The 24062-nt window shown below is 39.6% G+C and overlaps 2 protein-coding genes across 2 annotated transcripts; both read right to left on the minus strand.

Moving 5' to 3' along the window:
• Window positions 1-2271: 2271 nt before the first annotated feature.
• Window positions 2272-4684, minus strand: LOC108598824 (zygotic gap protein knirps). The gene is made up of 3 exons (XM_017985574.1): window positions 4481-4684; window positions 3712-3789; window positions 2272-3614 (listed from the first exon to the last, which is right to left on the minus strand). Exons 2-3 carry the CDS (start codon window positions 3787-3789, stop codon window positions 2352-2354), a joined length of 1341 nt encoding a protein of 446 aa, XP_017841063.1. The 5' UTR covers window positions 4481-4684; the 3' UTR covers window positions 2272-2351.
• Window positions 4685-18937: 14253 nt separating this feature from the next.
• On the minus strand, window positions 18938-23840 carry LOC108598959 (cysteine-rich motor neuron 1 protein). The gene is made up of 6 exons (XM_017985729.1): window positions 23652-23840; window positions 21835-22339; window positions 21626-21756; window positions 19332-19531; window positions 19136-19263; window positions 18938-19080 (listed from the first exon to the last, which is right to left on the minus strand). Exons 2-6 carry the CDS (start codon window positions 22185-22187, stop codon window positions 19038-19040), a joined length of 855 nt encoding a protein of 284 aa, XP_017841218.1. The 5' UTR covers window positions 22188-22339; window positions 23652-23840; the 3' UTR covers window positions 18938-19037.
• Window positions 23841-24062: the final 222 nt, after the last annotated feature.

The following is a 24062-nucleotide window of genomic DNA, read 5'->3' on the forward strand; positions in this document are numbered from 1 at the left end:
AATATATCGTATAGATAATTTAGAAATTGCAGCATGATCAGTACTTGCCAATAAAGGGCATTTTTAACCTCTTGTGCTTGATTATATTCCACCAACGGACAAAGAACTTATTTAGCAGATTGACACATCATATATATATAAAAACAATATTCTGTTTAGATGGATACTAGTGTGCAATGAGCGTTAGAAATATATATATATAATGAACTTATCAACGATCTAAAGGATATATACACTAAGTGAGTAGAATATGAGTGTAGTTCTAGAGATATAAATATATGGATTAACTATAGAGTACTAAATTTGTTATGAGTGTATTGATCTATGACTAGATTGATATCAAACGTCAGACAGATAATACTAATAATGATTTTTAGACCACAACAATCTTTTGCATTTTATTGATCGCTTGAGTAAAACAAAAACGATTAAAGTAGCAACAAATAAGAAAAATATATACACTAATTTACTTTAATAATAATAATAGCAATTTTCTATTTTGTGTACTTAACAAATATATATAAAAAATATATAATAAGCTTGTGTTTGTGGCTTTTGCAACGAACTGAGCGCTTAAGGCTCGAACCCGCTGCCATCTCTAATCTTAACTCTATTAATAATGCTGCTTTCATAGCAAACACACACACACACACAAACACATATGTGCACATGCATAATAAAGCATTTAAATGGCTCTCAAGTCAAAGTTTAGTTTTTCTTTTGCAGGTGGGGAGCAGTCGCTGGTTTGGTTCGCTGTCTGGCGCCATATGTAATGTGATCGGACCCGCTTCTTCTGCTAGCTGCTATCTCGCTCGCACACGCAGCGCAGCGGCGCCTGCATTTTGACAGTCAATAAAATTTTGAAATGTTATACTTTTGCTTGTGTGGTTGGTGCTTTTCGCTTTTGTCTGCTGTGTCGCTTTTAATGTTTGTTACCTCTGAGTTGGTCTTTTGTTGTCTAAATGGCTTTTTGATTGGAGAGATTGGGGCGACGACGATACAAATGCACCACTTTTTCAGTTTGACAGGCCACAAAACAAAAGACTTGGGCAACGAACTTGAGAAAGCGAATAGACTAAACATTTAATTAATGCTGTGTTTACTAACAAATTAAATAAAAGCTATAAATAAATGAATTTTTATTAATATTTTGGGCAGCAAGCATGTTATGCCTATAAAAAAAATAAAACTATGCAAGTTACAGTTTTGTATTTGTTTGTTGTTGTTGTTGACTGTTTAATAAACTATAAAAATAAATTTAGAAACAATGACGACACAACACGCATCGGAATTCGAGCGTGCGGCAGTTAAACAAAAAAAAATAAATAAATTGAACAATGGCGTGCGGCTGCAACAGCAACCCCCCCCCAGCGCACGCCCAATGCAACATGCATCATGCATATTGATGACACACACACACACACACACACATACAGTTGCAGTTTATTGTTGTCAAGCGCGCACTGACTTTGCCACAAAAAGTACAAAAGATTGTAAGCGATATTTTGACTTGACTGACTGTTCGTCCTGCATAGTTTAGATTTTTTAAACATTATTCATTATTTGACTAACTGACTGACTGACTGACTGGCTGACTGGCTGCTGCTCACTTAGCGCGGCAGGCCATAAACAAAGTTTCTGGCTAATTAAGTGATTAAAATTCTGTGCGACAACGTTGCGTATGAGTTTTGTATGTGTTAATATAAAGTTTATTATTTGAAGCAGCACGTGGTGCTGTCAGCGGCGATTCGGGGTGTAGCCAAAGCATCAAGTGCGCCCCAGTCTAGGCCCAACACTTTAGCATATCAAGCAGGCCATAGGCCCTACGATAAAATATCTATGCGTAACATTTGTGGCATTTATAATGTACAGACGCGCGTTACTATATCGAGTTTTATGATCGAGCAACCCATTTGGGGGCGCATGCCACGCCCCAAAAAACAACAACAAATTTGCATATTTTTCAACTCATTTTCTTTTTTATTAGCCAATTCGTTAAGATTTAAAAACTATTTATATAAAATATTTTAAACTAACTTAAACTAAACAAATTTCATTTATATACAATACAATTGAGCGCTATTTGGTGGGCGGGGATTTCGAAAGGTAAAAATTTAAAAACATTTGTACAATTAGCCAAACTAAACAAACTTACAATTTTGTTGCTTTTGTTGTTTGTGCAATTATTTATAATTTTTGGACTTGAGCTCAATAGTGTGTGTGTGTGTGTGTGTAGCTGTCTCGCTCGCACAAACCTGTCCATACAAACAAACACTAAACAAACGTAAAAAAATAAACAACAATTGTGTGCGTGTGCGTGTGTGTGTGTGTGTGTGTGTAAGCTCCACCCACTAGACGCACACAAAGATGCCGCGCATGGTGCTGGCGGCGCCATGAGCCACCGCAAAGCCACCGAATGTGGGTGACGGCGACTCGAGCTTCTGGCGCTTGGAGGATGCCATGGAGCTGATGCTGCTAACGCTGCTGGCGCATTCGGCTTCGAGCTGGCAGAACTTGCGACGCGGCGCTGCTGACGACTCATGCTCATCCTGCTCCAAGCTGCAGGCGTCGCTGTCATTGAAGCTGTGCACGGAGCTGCGTGAGGTCTTCATGCTCAAGTCCATGGGGCCATCCTGGCTGGCGTGGCCTGCTGCAGCGTTGGGCGTGACTGTTTCGGCGCCAATGGAGCACACGGAAACGGGTGAAAGCGACTGCATCTTGGCGGCAAAGCTGAGCGGGCTGCTGGGCGCAGCAGGAGAGGCGGGCAGAGCAGCAGCGACTGTGGGCAGCAGCTGCGCTGTGGGCGTGGCACGTATGGCAACGGGCGTGTGTATGTGATGCGGACTGTGACTGTGACTGTGACTGTGACTATGCTGTGACTGCAGATCGTCCTCGGCGCTTAGGCAAACATCAATGGGCGATGCAGCAGGTTGTGGCACAACTGGTGGCTGCTGCTGCTGCTGGGGCGTATAGCGCTGCAGCGACTCGGCAGAGGCAGCGGAGTCTACGCTCTGGCGATGCTTGTACATTTCCTGGCGATAAGCGGCGTCGGCAGCGGCGGCAGCAGCGGCGCTGGCATGATAGCCCGGAAAGAGCAAATGCGGCGGCAGCTGGAACGGAGTTTGTGGTGCAGTCATCATGCTGAAGAAGGGCAGAGCGGCGGCAGCAGCTGCAGCATCCGCTGGATGGCGAGCGCCAAAATGCTCCGACAAATGATAACCCGGATAACCAAGCAGCGGTGGCAAATGTGCGTGGCGCTGCTGTTGCTGCTGTTGCTGCTGTTGTTGCTGCTGCTGCTGCTGCTGTTGCTGTTGCTGCTGCTGCTGCAGATGCGCAGCCAAGTCACCAAAACCCGCAGGACTCAACGGCTGAGCTGGCGCTTTGCCAGCAGCAGCAGCCGCCGCTTGCTCATGCTCCTGCAGCAAACAATGAATCTTGAACCAGTTGGAGCGACGACCGTAGCGCGAACCGCCCTTGGACATGCCCACATTGTAGCATTTGCGCAGGCGGCAAGCCTTGCAGGTGGTGCGATTCTTCTTATCAATGATGCACTTGCCGTCGTTTTTGCACTCACTAATGGTGCTAATGTTGTTATAGGAGCGGCCAAAGAAAGACTGCAAAGCAACAAAAGAAAATAAAACAAAAAGTTAGTTGGCAGTTGTGGCTAAAAGGCAGCGTCTGTTAAAGCTGCGCTTGGGCTGGCTAACTTACCTTGCAGCCCTCGCAGGTAAAGGCGCCGAAATGAAAACCCGCTGCTGGCTCGCCGCAAACTTTGCACGTTTGATTCATCTGCAAAATGAATTAAATTAAATTAGTATGTTAATCCAAATTAATTCAAACAATAATTAGTACAAGTTAATCCAAGCAGCAGTTCATTCTTTAAAGCTTGTTTATTTTATATAATTAATCCATTGCGTGTTGCATTTTGAAACTAACCAAGTTAAACACCATTTTAGCATTGACTGCTGCACTTTTTTATTTAAATAATTAACTTGCTGCACTTTAGAATTTTCTAGCTTCACTGCGCTCTGTGTGTTCTGCACGTTTGCGCTGTTTTGTTGCAACTGCTTTGCTAAATGTTGCAGCTCTAAGATTTATATTAGCTGCAGCGCATTTTTGAACACATTTTTTATGATCGACAGGCAAAAAACTAGGGGATTATGCAACCCTATGCGGCATTTCTTTAGTCGCGCGCAGGTAGAAATTTGCAATTTTTATTATACTGTGTGTGTGTGTGTTTTTTTTTTTACATGAAGTCATTACGCTTAAAAAAATATATATAGAGTCCACTAGGCCTTGACGTGCTGTCTCTTGTCATAAAAATATATAATTTTTTCGGCAATTTTTTCACAGAAACTGTAAAAAATGTAAGTAGTGCAAGCAGCGCAATAAAAGTTGCCGACGGGCAAGAATATTGCAAATAAACGTGTAAAACTAAAAACTGTGAATTGACTTTTGAGTGGGCTTGAGATTACCTTACCTTGTATTTATATTTAGTATAGTAGTAGTTGTTGTTAGACACGTAACTGTTTTTTATAGCACAACACTTTTGTTAGATCGCAAGATCAGTCTCTGCTTTTAAGTTTGAACACAGCGTAATTAACTAACGTTCTGTGATTTTTGTAACTTTCGACACTTGACACGCGTACGCAACTGACGACGATGTGTAACTCACACCTGGACAACTGGCTGACGACTGAATTGTGGCTCAAACTGAGCGCTGGCAAGAAGCATTTGTGTGCGGTTGGCTGACTCCCAATACAAAAACTCCAACACACACAAGCAAACGAGTTTGCGCTCTGCTAAATCACTGCAACGATCGTAGCAACCACTAACAGCGCTGAGAGCGCAAGTCAATTGCACTCAATTTAATGCTCAAGCGCGCTCTCTTACCTGCGCTGCTGTTAAGTCGCTGTTAAGTTTGAGCAGCGCTGTTAGCCGCATGAATGAGCGACGCTCTCTCACTGTTTGGAGCCTCAATTTGCATTGCTCTGTTATTATTCGTTATTTGGTTATTTATTAAAACTCACACGTTAAGGGCGGCTGCTCACACATACTAAAGCAAGCAGTGTTGACTTCATTTTAGAAGCGCTGCTCAGTCAACACTTTAACATGGGCGGAGTCAAGTCAAAACTATTGCGCTTGAATTTCCTATTTCCTATTTGTGTGCATTTACTTTTTGCACTTTTATTGCCCCGTACAACAATCCTTTAACATTATAATCCTTTTTTTTTTTACAATGCCACACACTTAACTCTTTTTATTATATTTGTTTGACTACCTGAGCAGTCAATGCTTAACCCTTTTATGAATCAGCATTGTGTGCTGGACCTTTGACTTTATTGCATGTTGAGCTCAATTTGCTTTAGTTAGTTTCACTTTTAGTTTAGTCGCTTGCTGTCGCCGCTTCTTAGAATTATTTGTATACGCATTTTTTGCGAAATTGCATCAACATGCGCTCAAAATTCCTGCTAAACATTTAAACAAAGGCTTGCAAAAAAGTCGAAAAAAAAGTAGAACCCAAAAACTGCGCAGCGACCTTTTTAGCAACTTCTAATCGATTCAATTTAACTCCTGACTTTTTGCCCGGTTCGCATAATAAACATAAAAAATTATACGACTACCCAAAAAATATATTTCGCGAATTTCCCGCACAATGCAAATGGGTAAGTTTTCCGAGGCGCGTAATTAGTTAGCTCGAAAGCAAAAAAACGCGCGGCGAGAAAATAAGGACAACAGTGACAGCGCGAGACATTGTGACTTTTAATCCGGTTTAATCCCCCGGCTTAAGTTTTTTGCCAGCAGCGAGCGCAAAAAATACGTTTAAAGAAAGAAAAAGTGAAAAACTGTAAAATAGTCGAGTTGAGCGAGCGTCGCGTCGCGTCGCGTCTGCGGGGCAGGCTCATCATAATTATGATCCTAGGATAATCTGCAGCTTAGGTATGCTGATCCCGCGATTAGGTAACGGAATCGCGTGCTTAGGTAGCCCGCAATGAATTGGCCTAAAAAACTGAAGCTCAAGCTGCTGCTGCTGCTACGAGTCATAAAGTCAGCCGGAACCATAAAAAGTCGAGCAAACTATGCGCATAACCCGAGCCAGGTCCGCAACGTAGCAAAAAAACAGATCACACTTTCCGCTTAAGTGGAAAAGGGATAACTGCCAACTTTTCTCGACGTTTTGTTTTTTGTCTTTAGCATATGGCAGCGCAGCTACAAAAATTACCATGCAAAATCATAAAAAAGTCAATTGCCCGTTACAAGAGTTGCGTAAAAAACACAAATTCCGTTGAAAGCAGCCAAGGACATCAGGACAACCTTAAAAACATATATAAGCCGCTATATGTATTTGTTAAAAAACTGACATGTTGACTTTTTGACTTTACGGTTAGCAAAAAAGTCAATTTTTTAATTACTCGCCACGCGGCCATAAAAAATAGAAAAGCAAGCAGGCAAACTACTTAAACTAGCACAAGGGTTAAGCTACTACTACTACTACTACCTGGTTGTGTGCCACGCCCTCTCGCGTATGTCAACCCGTTTGCAATTTACATACATAAAATGTTGATTGCATCATTTGAGCAAATGTACACATATCAATCAGCAAACTTTGTAGCAGTATCTTTGTATCTGTATCTGTAGCTATAGCAAATATGTATCTGTAGCTCGTGTTGCTGCGATTTGCATATTTTTGATTTAACAGCTCGCCAGCTCAACAACAACAATTTGTTGATTTGTTTTTTTGTTTTTGTTTTGTTTCTGGGGGTTTTAGCCGTTTTGTTTTGTGTCCAACGTTTGTGAATTGTTATTGTAATCATGTGTGAATAATTTGCATTTGTTTGTGTCTGCGCTAACATTAAGTTGATGTACCATGTTGGTCCACAAAGATAAGATATGGCAGCTCACAGACGCTCTGGCGGCCTAATGGGCCCGCAGTCGCGTTAACCTGCTCATTAATAAAAATAAATAAATAAATTTCGAGCTCTTTTGACAAACGCGTCGTCAGTTTAGCTTTAGCTTTACAGATTTACAATGCGCATAGCTCCAAGATTTATTCATTATTTGCAATGACTTGTTGAAACTATTTAGCAGTCGTTATATTATAATGCGTGTTGTATATATCTTTTCGTAGGCGTTGCTTTTGTTAGCGTAGCGTATTCTGCTAAACAGTTTAGCTTAGACTCTCGACTCTCGTCTCTCGTCTCTCTCGTTTATTTGCCAAACCAATTGGCGCACAAAGAAAAGTCAATAAAACGCGTTTGCTCAATTTCTCAAACAAAAGTGTATTTTGATATGTTGTTCGTTTGCTTCGCTGACAAATTGCCATTTGGTAATGTGTTTATTAACGAAAAAAAAAAAAAACTTGTTTTAACGCCAAGCTACGCTTAAAACATTTTTATTGTTATAGAATTATGAATTTATGCAAATAGCAGTTATGATTGCTGTTAGGGTAGCGCTGCTAGGGGTTGCTGCCTAATTCTTTTGGCAAACATTTTCTAATCGCGCATGACAGCATAAATAATAATTACGCTATAATTATGACATTTGGTTTGTCGATGAAAATTATGTTTTTCCTTTTTGCAGCAGATCTATTTGCATTTTTCCTTTTAGCCCTTTCGAACAAATCCTTGCGTGCGTTTGGAGTTTCCGCTGATTTCGCCAAAAATTCAAACTTCCCACGGCATGGAACGGATCAGATCTAACTAACGATATGTTAATATCAGAGTATCCCACATGTTGAAGATTATTCTTTGACTGGGCAAAACCCCCTAACGGAAGTTCAAGCTGCGGTTTGCGCTAACTAAATTTTCCAAAATACACTCGCGGTTTTTCACACACACACACACAGCGATCTCCTCTCTTGCTCGTCTGGCTGATCTCAATTAAATCCGCTGTGTGTGCGGCCGGACTTGTTTGATTAGATCCTGGCTTTGGAATTTTCAAAATTGCACAAGTTGTGAGAAACGCTGACAAACTGACTGGACTGGCCCAGGCAAAACATGAGCTGCTGATCCTCGTTTAATACTCGTTAATCTATTTACGCCACATGCAAGTTAAGCTAACGGGAAATAACGTAGTCAATGAACAGTTTGCTGGGAAAAACCACAGACTGGCGGCAGATGAAGCCGAAGACGAAATGAATTGAAGTTGAAAACTGTTCGCTGATCCGAACTCTAAACTAGCGATGAACTCATTTTATATAAATAAATGCGCATGGAAATTAGTATATCACGATATTTAAAATTGTTTTAAATTACAAGTTATATAATCAAGAGTACTCAAAGCGTGATCATAACTAATTGCGCATAAATAATCGTGATAATCGGCATCGAAGGAAAGAGAGAGAGAGAGAGAGTAAGAGAGAAAATAATTAATCAGTGCGATCAGGTGCGCAGCTATTCTAATCAGTTTAATTGCCTAGGTGGTCCACACGCAGTTCAATGAATCCATAATCAATATGAATGTACTTATCAAACTTTTATGATCTTCGCGAACTGATCGACCGACCGACCGACCGATCGACCGGATGCACGCCCGCCGCCGCCCCACAGCGCCATAAACCTTCTAATGCGGTAAAGCCCAACAACATGAAATTCTCATTCTCAAGTTGGAAACCCAGTTGTGGGTTGGTTCTCTGCTGTGGCAACAAGTGCATAACGCCAGTCGCCACAAAAGAGATTACTTCAATATGCAAAGTGCAACGCGGTCGCAAGTATCGGAGGCATGCAACAAAACAAAACGATCGTTGACGCTACGCCTTGGCATTCAGAACTGCGCTGCATTTCCTGCCCCCAACACGCGGGTTCAAAAAACTCGCCCACAGCGCAAACACCACAGTCAATTGAAGGTGGGTGGGGTACTCGTGTAACAGTTTTAATGCCTAATTAATTGATTGCCCTTTTTGAGGTTCGTTCTCAATTTGAATGCAAACCCACGCGGTTCACATTTTGAGCACAAGTAGGGGCCATAAAGACGTCTGGCTGGCGCCGTCGCCTGAATTTAGGGGTTTACTTTTTGTCGAACATTTGTCTATTGATTGTACTTGGCATTCAAAGTTGTAGCTGCAGTTCCCCATTCATGCGCGATTGTTCCATTTCCAATTAGTTGCACGTTCGCTAAAGGGTCCAAGTCTGGGACTGGGTCTGCTCTGTGAATTTCGACCACATCATGTCCTGGCTACACAGTCTTCCGTTGGAGCGTTGGAGCGGCTCTTTGAGCTTTTTGACAAACTCACATGTCATTTGATTTTTATGTTCACACGGGACAATTTATATGCTAATTTGCAGTGGGCATCAAAGGCCGCCGGTGTTGACTTCAACCGACTGACTGACGTCGCAACTGATGAAGGTGTTAGAAAAGTAATTACCTTGCATTTAAATGCTCAATTAGTGCGAAGAGACGCAGCCGTGTCTGCTTAGCCAGACGCCAATGTTGTCGCTTGATTGCTGGAACCGCGCGCATGTCACAAACGAGCGCAACGAACTTCAAACAATGGAATGCCTCCAAAGCCAATTGCAACACTTGTGTGCGACACATACAGGACCAGACTAGACTAGTCCAGACCGAAACTTTCCATATGCCCATTTCACTTGTCTCTCGTATCTTTATGCGCCGAGGCACTTTGGCCTGGCCAGCGAACTTTCCCTACATCGGAATATAATCTACTCAAAGTGATCTATAAATTCGCACTGCTGACTCAGCGCGGTGCGCGCTTTCAGCTTTCCCATGACCAACCAACCACAACAGCTCTAAACTCCTAAATTATAATAAACGTGTAATCGTAATGTGTGCTTATGAACATAATCTGCTGGTGATTTGCCATGAATTAGCGCTGCTAAATGTCACAACGTAACGATAGCAGTGCAGTTCGAACCAAAGGTGGTCGCTCTTTGGCTATGCGGATGCGTCTAGAGATGCGCATGGGCTTCGCTGCTATAAATAAATATATACATATTTTTTGTAAGTTATTAACGCTATAAAAATATTCATTTTACTTTATCGATTGACAAGAACAAAAAGTAGAAATTCGTACAAATTCGATATATAATTTTTCATGATGCTTGCTCTACTTTATAATGAAAAAATATAAACCAATATTAAACACATTTATTTTAATTGTATTTGTAAATACTGAAATTTGTTCTTCTTATGCATTCCTTACAGTTGTTCGATCAACATTTCCCAGCTTAAAGCCAATTTGGTAAGCAAGCAAATCGATCAATCTAAAAAGGTCTTGTACTTGATATAAATAGCTACAGATCTTCCATAGCTTAATTAATTAAAGACTTGTTCGCTTAAGCGAGTAAGCCACAGCTTATATTATTTTAATAATTAGCATATTATAAGTGTTCGGATTTCTTTGCTCCATGTGTTTCTTCCATCTTTTCGCTTGGCACGTTTCCGATTTTTCTTGGGTTTTTTTGAATAATCACGCTGGACATTCGTGTTCCGAACTGCGCGCATCTCTAGACCGGTCCATTAAAATCGAATCCGCAATTTCAGGCCAGCTGGAACGATTGATTCAAATGTGCATGCGAAATGCATAAACTTTCAAGTCTACAGCAGATCTCAGAGCTTGAGTTTGAGTTTTCAGTTTGAGTTGGTCACAGTTATAAAGCGACTGCAGCTTTTGCACTTGTTCTAGCAGCAAAACAAATTTGCATTTATGGCACAAAATGCGCCAAACTGATAAACTTTAGAACTCTCTGGATTTGGCTTTAGCACTGCAGTTCGCTTTGAAGCTGAAAATATCATTAAATGATCGCGTCGACGTTTACGACACACTTTGTGGCTATTTATGCGGTGCATGCCGCAACCACTTGGGTGGTATATCGAGCACACACACATTTATACACACGGCAGACTCATTAGCTGGGGTCATAAATATTTTGATTTGTGCTCCAGCTGCTAAGAGCGCGAGAGCGAGAGAGCAAACAACCGTTTTGCATTTGACGTATTTGATGGGCCATCAAAAACGCTGCAATGAGTAGCGAACTCCAATTGAACTTTGACTAGTTGGCAGCTGCTTCAAGTGTTTAATGTGCAACTGCGCCTAGTTGCCTCCAACTCGCAATCTGCAAGCTCCAGCGTCGTAGAAAATCTTGTGAAAGCAATCGCAGCAAATTGAAAATCATATTTGTCTTGGCTGACTGGCTGGCTGGCTAAACCAAAAATGTGGAACAAGTTCAAACGCCCTAAGGGCAAAGAAATAAAGCTGCAGCCCAGTCCAAAAGGCTCGCTGGACTGACTATCTGCAGCTGAATCTGTTGGCCATAACCGCACCCGAACCACTCAAAGAAAACAGCTTCGTGATCATTGTTTTCGGCCAAATGTGTGTGGGTGCCCCGAAAAAAACGCATTGCGAAAAAATGGTCAAATGGAAATGGAAAATTGGAGAATGCAGTTAGTCATATTTACTTTTACTTAATAATGGCAGCACTTAAATATTTTAAACGTAGCTCAAGCTCAGAACTGTAGCTGCCAATGATCGCTGTCGACAGTTGTCATCTGAGGGGGGGAGAGTGTTTTTGGTTGATCGTGCGGTGAAAATTCCTTGGCTTGTCAGCTTGTTGGCCTTTTGGTCACCTGCGCGCTTAATTTGCTGCGCACCGAGCTCCACAATGACTTTTGATAGTTACGTTTCGATAAGATTTTCTCACACACGACGTAGCAACAACAAAGCTGTGCAAAATGGAAAGTCAGCGCTCGCCGCCGATTGCAAAGATCGCTGCGATCAAATATGTTATAGAAAATTGAGCGCATACCGCACAGAGAGTGAGCGGGGGGGGGAATTGCAGTTTGATTTGTTTATTTCGCTGGCACACGAATCTCAGGCTCCCTGGCAGAAGTCGCAGTCTCACTCACTTGGCCGCAAGTTGACCTTTCACTGTGCGCTCGCGATTTGCCGGAAGCGCTCAACCCAAAATATATCACCAAGCGAATATCTACAAAATGATGATTGGAGCACAACACAAAGAAAGAGAGTGAGAGAGCAGCAGAAAAAATAGTAAACAATATCTGTAAAAATAAAAACGCCCAACGCTGCAGCAGCCACCACCAACAGCACCACCAGCACCGCAGTCGCTTCAGTTTGCCAATGCCAAATGCCCATTGTTGTCTTGCAAATGTAATGCGGCCTACGGCGTTGTAGCCAAAGCAAACGTGGAGTTCAACTTGGTAGGCAACGAACGAAAAAAAAAAAATAACAACCGTTGGGGTCAGCCATGGTGAACTAGTTAAATCATTTGAAAAATCGTTGGGTTGGGCCCTTGCAAACTTCGGACGCGGACTCAGCTGCATGTGTGAAAGTTTCACAGGCAGTGGCAGCTCCGCTCTCATATATAGAGATGTATCAATTGATAAACTGTAATAAGTATATGACATACATACTGCCAACTGTTTGTAGTGCTGGCTGTCAAAGCAATTGCAGCTATAAATTACTCTATTCCAGCAGCAGCTATCGCTTCGACTGGGGAATAGGCCTGAACATGCTCCGGCTGCCATTGCATGTCTCTCTCTCTCTCTCTCTCTCTGGTCTCAAACGTGCACTTCTTACAAATTATGTTTAATTAAAATTTCTGTATTAAATATGACACAATGCTCCGAATTCCGTTGGCCCAAGGCTCAAACGTAATTATTAAAGCAGCGCCCCGCTCAGTCGCTTGGCCTTGCATTTATGATTTTATTTTATTTATAAAATGCTCCAGCATAACCAACCACAAGCTGCTGCTGTTTGCTGCTGCTGCTGCCCGATGATGATATTTGCAATTTTTTGCGTACATTTGTCGCATAGTTTGTGCCCTGGGCTTGCAACCAATTCTGTTGCACGTTCGCGCCCTGGCTGGCATTGGCAAGCAAGCATTGTCCATATCTGGTGTTATGACAAATGCTGTATGTAATTATTGTATATAGCCTCCTCCATTGATCTCACTCCAAAAGGACTCGCGGCGCGGCAAGAAAAAAACAAAAACTTATCAGAAATGTCGCATATTAATAACGCATTGCCAGCGGGCGGGGTGTGGAGAGGGTGTTGCATTTCGTGTGCTGTGTTTTGTGCCTTAATTAACCCTTTTTAAATTGGGCATAATTAGGGGGCAGGCAAGTACACTGCAAGAAATGCAAGACAAAATAGTTGCAAATTAACTCATTAGAGCGATTGGTGAATTCATTTATTATTATTATAGAATTGTAGCTCAACCTATCGAACTCACCAACGCTTAGTATTGTTGAATTATTGTTGAATTAATTTATTAAAAGCGTGTCGTAAATTAATCAGCTTTAGATATTATAAATTTATAGCTTAATCCTTTTGGGCAATTGGTGAACTCACCAACGTTTCGTGTTGTTGAATTATTCGTGATCAGCTTTACATATTATAGTTTAATACTGCACTACTGCTTTGGTGCTATTGGTGTTAACAACAATGTAAACCAAGCAGTGAACTCACCAACGTTTGGTGTTGTTGAACTATGGCTTAACCCATTTCGTTCAATTTAAGTTGCAAATGCAGACTAACGTTGTTAAATTTGCTTAACATTGTTGTAAATTGAATTAATAGGCTGCTGATTTTCTTGCAGTGTACCACAGATTCAGCAGCTCATCATTATATCATTCACATTCGTTAATATTTTTGAAATATTTTCGCGTAATTTGTTGATATCAATTTACAGCGGCTCTCGGACATATAATTATATCATTTCGATTGATCATGCGGCTTGTGGCTGCGCAGTTTATGCGATATTAAAGCATTGCTCGCATACCATATAAACTTATGTATATATAATGTGTATATAAATTCTAGCAGTGTAGGCCAGTTAGAGCGGCACAGCGGGTGTGCTGTATAATTGAACTTGCGAGTCCTCCCCAGACAGGTGGCTGTGCACAGAATTTTAGTAGACACTGTAGAGCAGTCAAAGTGCAGCAGCAGCAGCAGCTCCTCACTTGACGATGATGAATGTGTCGCGAGCATGGGACATAAATGGTTTGATTTGGTGGCTCGATATTTAAAGCGACTTTCACACTGCCTGAGAAAACACCGGCGCACACTCTCGATCGATCGCGAGAGTCCGTAAATGGCCAAAACACGCGCAGACAGCGCAGCTCGCTTGTTCTAGATGCTTTAGTATTTATTTTGCGTTGCACAAATTTGGACACATGCTGCATACCAAACACAAAATCGCCACGTAAAAGGATACGGGGTAAGTCGCCCTACTCACCGCTGGCCGCTGCTCGAAAGCAAAACGCCAATAATTTATAAAGCGAACAATAAAATGTTATCAAAAAAGCAAACAAAAAGCGCAGCACAGCAACAACAACAAGCGCCGCATGCGGACAAGCTGAACTAAATGCTGCACGCCTGCGCAATGCGCAACAAGTTGCTGCCACAACAGCAGCAGCAGCAGCAACAGCCAGGCAAAGCCCTCAGAGCTCAAGCTCAAGCATTGATGATATATGAAATCGTATAACAACAATCGGCAGGCCTAAACTCAAACACACACACACACACACAAACTGTGTGTTGTTTATTAAATGACAGCAGTTTGTGGCAGTTGTGGTTGTTGCAGCAGCGCTGCTTTATTTATGACACTTCAACAAGTCGCTTAGTGCATTTTGCCACAATTTTATTTATGGCCATTGGCTGCGGCTAAGCATTTGCCTTATTGATATGGAAATGAGAACAAGTCTATTTATTGCAGATGTACATTTCATTTATAGTTTGTTAGTTAGCAAAAATTATACAAAGCAAATTTAAAAATATTTTAAGCTAAGCTAAGTTTAATAAAAGCGCATGAAAGTGCCAATTTTTTATATTTAAATAAAATTCTATTATTAACTTAAAGCTTAAGCTCAAGTTTCAGTTGATTTAGTTATAAGCAGCTTAAATTTTTAATATTAATAGCGCTTAATAAAATAATTCCAAGTCTTGAAACTGCTACAATCTGGTTTGAGAAATTTCAAGCGCACACCAACACTACAATAATTTGTTTGCTATACTAAATTAGAGCAATGACAATACAATATATAATTTAAAAACAGCGGCTTAACATTAAACTAAAAACAGTTTATTACGCTAGTTAATGAAGCGTTTGATTTTGCATACAATTTTATTGCTAAAGCTTTTAGCCAGTTCACTGACGACTGCCAAAGCATTAAAAATGTGCCTACAAAGTAACGCTGCGTATACTTATTATTTTTGGCTACTAAATGCAATGCAGTGCAGTCAAAGGTTAGTTATTTAATTTAAGCACACACTTTAATTGCTACAATTTGTAACAATTTGTTGTTACTTTAGCCGCCACTTATTATACTAAAGAACTTTACGTGCATTGCTCATGAGCCAAAAGCTGCGCACGAATTCAGCTGCTCCTGCTTGCAGGCTAAGCAAAGTTCCATCAGCGTAAGATTTAATCTGACGCAGGAAATACGCGCATTCAATTTACAAATTATTTTGGACGTGCTGCGCAAGGACAACTCTAAAATCACCGTTGTCAATATCACTGTAGATGGCTGCAAGTATCTCAAATCGCTATACAACAATTTCGTTTATGGCAAATACTTTCGAGGCATTCAACGCGTTAGCAATCTGCCCAAGAGTTGTCCAGTGGCAGCGGTACGTACATTAGCTCGCTACGCTTTATAATTAATGCATTAATTTGTATTTCATAGAATACGCTCTATGAAATACGCAACTTTACCGTCGTAACGGATGCAAATTATCCAAGCAATGTGCCGCCAGTAAACTACGTACTACGCATAAAATTGATACAACACGATAAGCCCATGGCGGAGGTAATTGCTGCGGGAGTGCAAAAGGCACAAAAATAAATGAATTGGCATATATTTATTTATTTTTAATTGTAGCCTAGAACTAAATTCTATGGTACAAGTGGTATAGGCAAATATAAAAAGGTTTAATTATTAAATTAAACTGAAAGCAATGTTAATCTAACAAAATATTTAGTTAATGAAGCGTGCAATTTTAACATAACAATCTTGCTAAGCTTTTTAGTCAGTTGATTATCAATAGCAAAGCAATCAAAATGTGCCTCAAAGTAACGCTGCGTATACTTATTATTTTGGCTATAAGCAAAGCAGTGCACTCAAAGGTTAGTTATTTTAAAAAACAATTATATTTGTAACAATTTGTTTTCCAAAGGCGCCACTTATAATTATGAGAAACTTCACTTGCCTTACCTTGGCGCCAAAGGAGGGGGAGCTCAACTGCTCCTACTTGCAGAAAAAAGACGGTCCAGCTATAACCGTTCGATTTAATCTTACCGAGATTACAAAAGCCTTCAATCTGCAGCTTATTATCTATATGCTGCGTAAGGACAACTCCAAGATAACCATGTTGAATGTAAATTTAGACGGTTGCAAGTATCTCAGCTCCATGTACAATAATTTTGTGTATGGCAAATACTTTCGCGGCATAAGTCGTGTCAGCAATATACCCAAGCGCTGTCCAGTGCCAGCGGTATGTACTTTAGCTATTTATACATTAGAAATAATACATTAAAATGTTTCAGCATACGCTTTATGAAATACGCAACTTTACTGTAATAACGGCTAGCGATTATCCAAGCAATATGCCGCCCGTAAGCTTTGAATTACGCATTAAAATCATAAAGCACGATAAGGCTATAGCTGAGGTAATTGTTGCTGGTGTGCAAAAGGCACAAAAATAATAAATATATATGCAAATCGAAAATAAAGTTTGATTACTTAATGAATTTATTTATTAGCAATGCCAGCTAATGATGCATGTCTGCTATATAGTGTAACAATCGATTTAGCTTTGAGCTCAGTCTAACTAACAAAATATGTGGCTACGTTTCATGCTGTTTATACTTGCTATGCAGCAAATTGCAGTGCAGGCCAGGGCAAGTAAATTGATACCATAAATTAAATAGAAATTAAATTTATATATTTCAACAGGCACCCATAATTTTTCTGAAGAATTTAAGCTGCCCCATTTATCAGCCAAAAGCTCTAAACGAGTTTAGCTGCTCTTTCTATAATACAAAACTAAATCCTGTTATTACCGTGCGCTTTAATTTGAAGGATATTACACGCAGCTTCGATATTCATATAGAAATGAATTTGATAAGAGGCGATAATACAGTAATGAAGTTAGTGAATGCCAAATTGGAAGGCTGCAAGTATTTGGGCTCTTTGTACAATAATTTTGTCTATGGCAAATACTATGAGCGCATATTACGCGTCAGCAACTTGCCGCGCAAGTGTCCAGTGCCAGCGGTGCGTATACTTAATCAACATATATATGCATTATAAGTATTATCGCTTACAGAATACGCTGTATGAAATACGCAACTTTACGGTGGTGACAGCTGGCGAATATCCCGGCAATATGCCACCAGTAAATTTTCAAGTTGTACTAAAATTTTCGAAGGTCAAAACGCTTTTGGGTGCATTTATTTTCGAAGGTGTGCACAAGTAAATAAAATGTTGTGTTAAAGTGAAATAAAGTATTTGAACATATTTACAAATTTTTCAATTGAGTAGCAAAAGAAAGCAAAGCTAGAGCGGGAGAGAGAGAGAGAGAGTTAATTTCATGCTTGAGCGCAGCATTAATCAAATACACATTAATGTTCAAGGAAATCACACTGATTGCATTATAATAATATTAAATGTATGTTTAATAATTAATGTTCATATATTTCATATAAAAGTTTGCTGCAACTGCAATACAGCTTAGTGCTAAAAGAAAACTTTGCGTATAAATTATGGCACATAAGGTTCCGTTGCTGCTGCTGCTACTACAAACGCTGCTGCTTATAAGCTGTGCTCAGGCTAAGGTGAGTGTGAATTAAGCCACTTGCCAAATATAGTTTGATTTTTATTATGTATACAACAGCGTTCGCTTAGCATTGTCATAAATAATTTTACCTGCGTGACTTTTGAGCACGAATATGTGAATGAGTTAAGCTGCATGCATTATAAGGCGTATCCGTTTCCCACAATATATGTGCGTTTTAATATGAAGAAGCTTGTTAATAACTTTGATATAGTTGCGAGTTTGGATATTATCAAAACGAATGGCAACAAAGTGACTTTGGCACAAAGCAAAATGGATGGCTGCAAATATTTGAATGGCTACATGAAGGGAAATGTTATGGGCAGACTGTTCAAGCGCATACAAAATGCACACAATGTGCCCAAATCGTGTCCCGTACAGCCCGTAAGTAGCGCAGCTAATAAATTGAATAAATTGTTTTATTATTTGTTTGCTTTAGAATCAAGTTTACGAAGTACGCAACTTTACGCTGCCCGCTGATGAGTATCAGCCATTGTTGCCTGCAGTGAAATATCAAGTGAGAGTGAAATTGCAGCAGGCTGAAAAAGTTGTATGCATAATTTTTTGTGACGGTGCACTTGTAAATAACTAATAACTGTCGAAATAATAAAAATCGATTAACGATAGCTTACTGCAGTACAAACTAAAATATATAGCAAGCAGCTTTAGTTTGCATGCTTGCACAACAGCGAGCCTGCTAGCGTTAACTGCTTGCTGCCAGCAGCGCGCCTTGTATCAGCGTGCACTGCTTGCAAAGCAGTGTACATGGCGCGTAATTTGAAAATGGCAAGCAGCACACTGTTGAAATAAAAACACTTTTCGTTTGGCCTTTTTATGCATACATATATATTTTTCGCTGCTTTTTTTTTTGCAAATGCGCATTTTATTCATTTTATAAAGCAACAACTCACGTAAAATGTTTTCAAATTTATTGTGTTTAGTTATATTTGTTGTCTTTAAGTTAGGAATAGAAATTTGCGCACACATTGTTTTTGCAAAAAAACCATAAAGTAACAAATGTCTTAGGGAATATACATACAATAGTTTAAGTTTATTTTTAGCCATGCATATATACATATGCATGTTAATATGTATATAATGTTTGTTTTTCTATATGCTTGTTGTGTATATATTGTTTATTATCATATTTTATAATAGCCATATTTCATAGAAGTAAGCATACTAACTGTACAAGAATTTTATTTATGCGAAATATTTGGGACGTTTATACGGCTGCTCTGCTGTCCGCATCATGCTGCAAAATGATGCTAAAAGTAGTAAAAATAAGTTGAAATTTACTTATAGATTAATTGTGATACTTACATGCGCTTTCGCAGCGATTTTCGCTTTCTGCGTAACTTTTTATATGTAAATTTGCTCGGTGAGATTTTATAGTCTTCATCGAATTCCAATTCGAGTTTAATTAGATTTTGCAAATTCAATTGGCAGTCCTAAACAAAAGAATTTCAGACAATGTGCCACACACCCCACACCCACTCGCAATCCAACAAATACATACCTCAAGATTTTTGAAATGCCAACGCGAATCGCTAACAGAGGCGCCATCGATGGACAGCTGACTGAGACAGGTGCGCATTGTGGGCCAGCACTGGCAGCGTTTGTTGGTAATCTCACAGCCCGGTTCCAAAACGATGGCCTCGCCCTCGCTGCAGTTGCTCAGTTGCTGGTTGTATGTGAGCGCCGTCAGGTGTTGCAGGTCTGTGTGTGGCAAGCACGCAATTTTATTTAGAACGCATTAATGAGCGTAAAGTTTTAATAATTTCATTTCATGTTGCTATTATTATGATATTAAATACACACATTAAATATGCATTAAATGAATTTCGATTTAATAAGCCTTTAAATTTTTGCTTCTTTTTTTTTAGCGCAGCTCAGTGTGGCATAAACAATCGCGTAATGTACAACAAATTTGCAATTAAAGCAGCTACAGTGTTGATACTCATAATGCCGCTGGCTATAGTTGAGGCTAAGGTAAATATTTGCCAACACTTTAATTTATATTTAATTTATTTGCATTTGACATAAGCGCTCCTTTACCATTGAGCTCTATAACATGAGCTGCTCTATATTGAATCATGATGCAGCAGACGATTTAAGTTGCCTGGTGCTAAAGAAAAAACATGATCCAACTTTAGCTGTGCGCTTTAGCCTCAAGCGCCGCTTCGCAGCCTTTGAGTTAAACTATAAAGTGTCTTTGGTAAAGAAGGACAACAGCCGCCTGATTGTTACTCAGCAAAGAGTCGATGGCTGCAAGTACATCGAATCTTTCTATAGCAATGTGAATTTTGGCAAGTTCTTCAAGCGCTTGCAAAGTGCCAGCAATTTGCCCAAAAGGTGCCCCGTCGAGCCGGTGAGTGCCCCCAAGCGCTACGCACTTTAATTTTATTTTTTTTTTTCTGTTGCTACTGCTTGCAGAACAAAGTCTTTGAGATACGCAACTATACGATAATATCAGATGAATATCCCGCTTTCATACCCGAGTGTAAGTTTGAGCTACTGCTGCATATATTGCAGGACAATAGGCCAGCGGCACTTGTGTATCTATTCATAGGCATAGTGTACTAAATAAATTGCGTATACGCAATGTAATATGAAAAGAACTTAATTTCAATTCTTTACAAAAAAACAAATGAATTGTTATGAAATTTTAGCAACGTTAATTTATTGCTGTTGAATTGAAGTTGCAATTTAATTCTTCTATAAAGTTTTTATTTATACAAATGTTTATATCAAAATTTGTATTTTCAAAACTAATTAGCAATCTAAGCTTCAACACAATTAACTAAAGTCCACTCAGCTGTGACCAGCAGCAGCAACAATTAGTTAGAAAGCATTTTAGTGGAGCGTTTAAGCATTTAATATTGCTCTTAATACATGCATTAAATATGCATTAAACGTATTAAAAGCTGATTTGCATTTGCACATTGCACGGCTTGAGCTTAGCATTTAATTGTTATTAAATTTGCTGCATGTATCAAAAATGGGCAAATAATCAAAAGTTACAAATAAACAAAAATAATTGGAAATTGAAACTGCGCCAGGTTAAAGGATTAAATTTAAACAATTTTAGCTGCCAGTTATTAGTAATTGATATGGTTGCAGCTTTAAACAAAAATAATTTAATTAAAGTTACTTCAATCAAGCAAAAACAATTGAAAACTAAGCTCACAGCTAGATTTACTTTGATTGTTATAGCACAAATATTTAGCAAAACTTTAGATGCAAACTTAGTAATTAGTAATTGATATTATTTTGCGCTTATTAAACAAAAATAATTTAATTGATTAATCAAAAGCTACTTCAATCAAGCAAAAACAATTGCTAATAATTTAAGCCCAAATATTTAGCAAAATTTGTTACATAAGTATAATTATAATAAACTATTTAGCAACAATTATTTAATTAGCAGCCCAACAGCTATGGCTTGATTAAATTATTTTGTTTAAATGCTGCTGTGCGTGCTTCTTACTTGTTTCTCTTATGTGAAGCCTGCAGCAATTAAGGACTCGTTGGCTGCATGTTGCACAAGCGACGGCTAAAAGCCTGCGGCTCAGTTTTAAATCTTTTGACTTGGCTTTTAAATTGAATCAGGCAAAGTCTAAAATTCTGTTTAATTTTTTCAAACGCATGCAGAGCGTGGAAGTTGCAAATTATAGTAAAACAATTAAATAACAAAATCACTTCTAATCTAGCGCCAAAGCCAATTAGAGCTGCATGAGTGCCGCATTCCAATGCAATCGAACAGACAGACAGACGCACTAAAACGAATGGAGAGTCATATTAAATGCTTACCCATGCAGACGCCCAGACCACTGCTAATGGGCAGCTTGGTCACGCACTGTAGGGGCGGCTCACATTGTCCGGAAAAGCCGCCGGGACCGCCACAGGATTCGCCCAACGTTTTAGCGCAAATGCGACAGCATCTGAACAGCACATGAATAAAATGTGTATCAGTTAAATAAAATATGTGTATAGTGCTATATATATGAATTAGAACTTACTGGCATGGATCCCATAGCATCAAACCCTTGCCGGGGCAGTCTAGAGCGCGTATGACGTCGCATTCCTTTGGATTGCAATAGCATTTGAGTCCGTTAACCACATTGTTGTTGCCAGCTGCTGCCATTATCAGCAGCAGATAGCAGCACAAATAGATGAGATAGCTGCGCACGTTCAAGCGACCAAAATAACTTCCGTTTGCTCGCATCCTTAACGGAAGCGTAGCTTTGCTGTTGCTGTGCTTCAATGTCCTTGTGCTTGTTGTTGTTGTTGCTATGCTGTTGCTGCTTGCTGGCAAATCCATGCCAGCAATGCCTACACCTAAAGCCAAAGCGTTGGCTGCGCTGTCGCCCATTTAGCTGTCGCTGCTGCTGCTGCTGCTTGTTGTTGCTGTTATTGCTTTATTGCTATTGTTGTGCTGCTTTTTTTATTGTTTGCCTGCTGTCGCTGTCGCTGTCGCTGCTGTTTGTAGCTGTTTGGTTGCTTGCCAGGCAATTTGCATGTTGACTGCAAAACCAAAGCGTTGTTAAATGATTAAAAAGCCATAAACTATGCTCAAGCGCTAGACTCAAGGCCCAAGCGCATAGCAGTTTGTATATATAAAATATATGTATGCCGAATATATAGACGTCCTGCCTAATTTTAAAGCTTAGCATACTTTTGAGCGCCATTGGGCGCTGGAGTTGCAATTTTTATGCTGCTACTAAAAAAATTGAAGACTTATAAACATTTGATAGCAACTAATAAAAGTTGAGCAAATCGCATAATATAAAGCAATTGCTTTTATATATACAAATATTTATGTTTTTTCAGCCTTTGTTGCTCTAGCAATACCAATTTGTAGCATAGAATTTAATTCTAGGCTACAATAAAAAATAAATAAATTTATGTTTTTATTTATTTATAAAAATTAGTGCAGCTCAGCTTTAAATGTTGCTTAAATTTTTATAAAAAAGCGCGCTTTGCTGCCTTTGGCGTACTTATATATTTTGCTTTTGTGCACCTTCTGTTTTGTTTTTTGTATTTTTATTCGGTGCTGTTGTATCATTTAATATGCAAGCCATGTTGGCCCACGCAGCTTTTGCTGCTTTGCTGTTTATTTGCCGTATATTTTTATTTTATATAAATATGCAATGGCTGTCATTTTGCTGAATTTGCATTTTGTGCCAAGCAATTACGTAAAATGTCACATTTGCTGTTTTAAACAGTGCAATGCAATTAGCTGGCCCAAATGCAATAAATAAAACACAATCAAGTTTAATGCAATTGCCAAGAGAGAGAGACCAAACAATATGTTGCGCCTCAAAGTAGGCAGCAGCGCTTATAATAAATGCAAAGCAAACCAAATACACAACTAATTTGTATTTAATGTAATTGTATGTGTGTGTGTGTGTGTGTATTGGTGTTGAAGCTGTTTTGGTTTGCACTCAAGCGACTGGCAGTCGATATTTGAGTGGCCCTAGTCCAAGCACAACAATCAACATTTGCGCTTTGTTTTCTATACATACAAATACCTTCAGTATATAAATAGTATATACAATTTGTATTTGTATTGCCGTTCGACAGTGGCACACACACTTGAAAATTGTTGTCCCAGTTATTGTTGTAGTCCCTATTGTTGTTGTTCTTGTTGTTTGTTGGTTTTGCTTTTACTCGTTTTTGTCAAGCACTTTTCGATTCGGCATTCAATTTTTGATGGAGGGCATTTTTAGACTCTCGTGCTTTTATTTTTAAACAACACAAAATGAACGTCAAAACACACACACTAACACCAACACACACGCACACACATACTATAGACGTTAGACTTTTATTTTACCGTTGTACTATGTTGTTGGTTATTTCAACTGCAGCCGTTCATTGGCTCTACGCTCGACATTGATGCTGCTGCTGCTGCTGCTGCTGTTGTTGATGATGATGTTGCTGTTGATTATGTTGCTGTTGTTGCTGCTGATACGAAGTTTATGAATTTTTCATGCGCTTTTGTCTGCCGCACGCGGCCATTTGAGGCAGGAGACTGACTGACTTGACTAACTGTCTAAAACGCAGACCATTTGCCAGTTGCCTCGACTTCGACTCGCCTAATGTGGGGAATTTACAAATTTCCCCGTATTCTCTCAGCGCCTGCGCGCTCGCCAAACGCCGTATTCAATTTCAGCTTTAGAGTTTGCTGCCCACGAAATCCAAGTCATTCGCTTATTGTAATTACAAAGAAGTTGCAAGCCGGGCT

The sequence above is a fragment of the Drosophila busckii genome, chromosome 3L (assembly GCF_011750605.1).
Source record: "Drosophila busckii strain San Diego stock center, stock number 13000-0081.31 chromosome 3L, ASM1175060v1, whole genome shotgun sequence".
NCBI lineage: Eukaryota > Metazoa > Arthropoda > Insecta > Diptera > Drosophilidae > Drosophila > Drosophila busckii.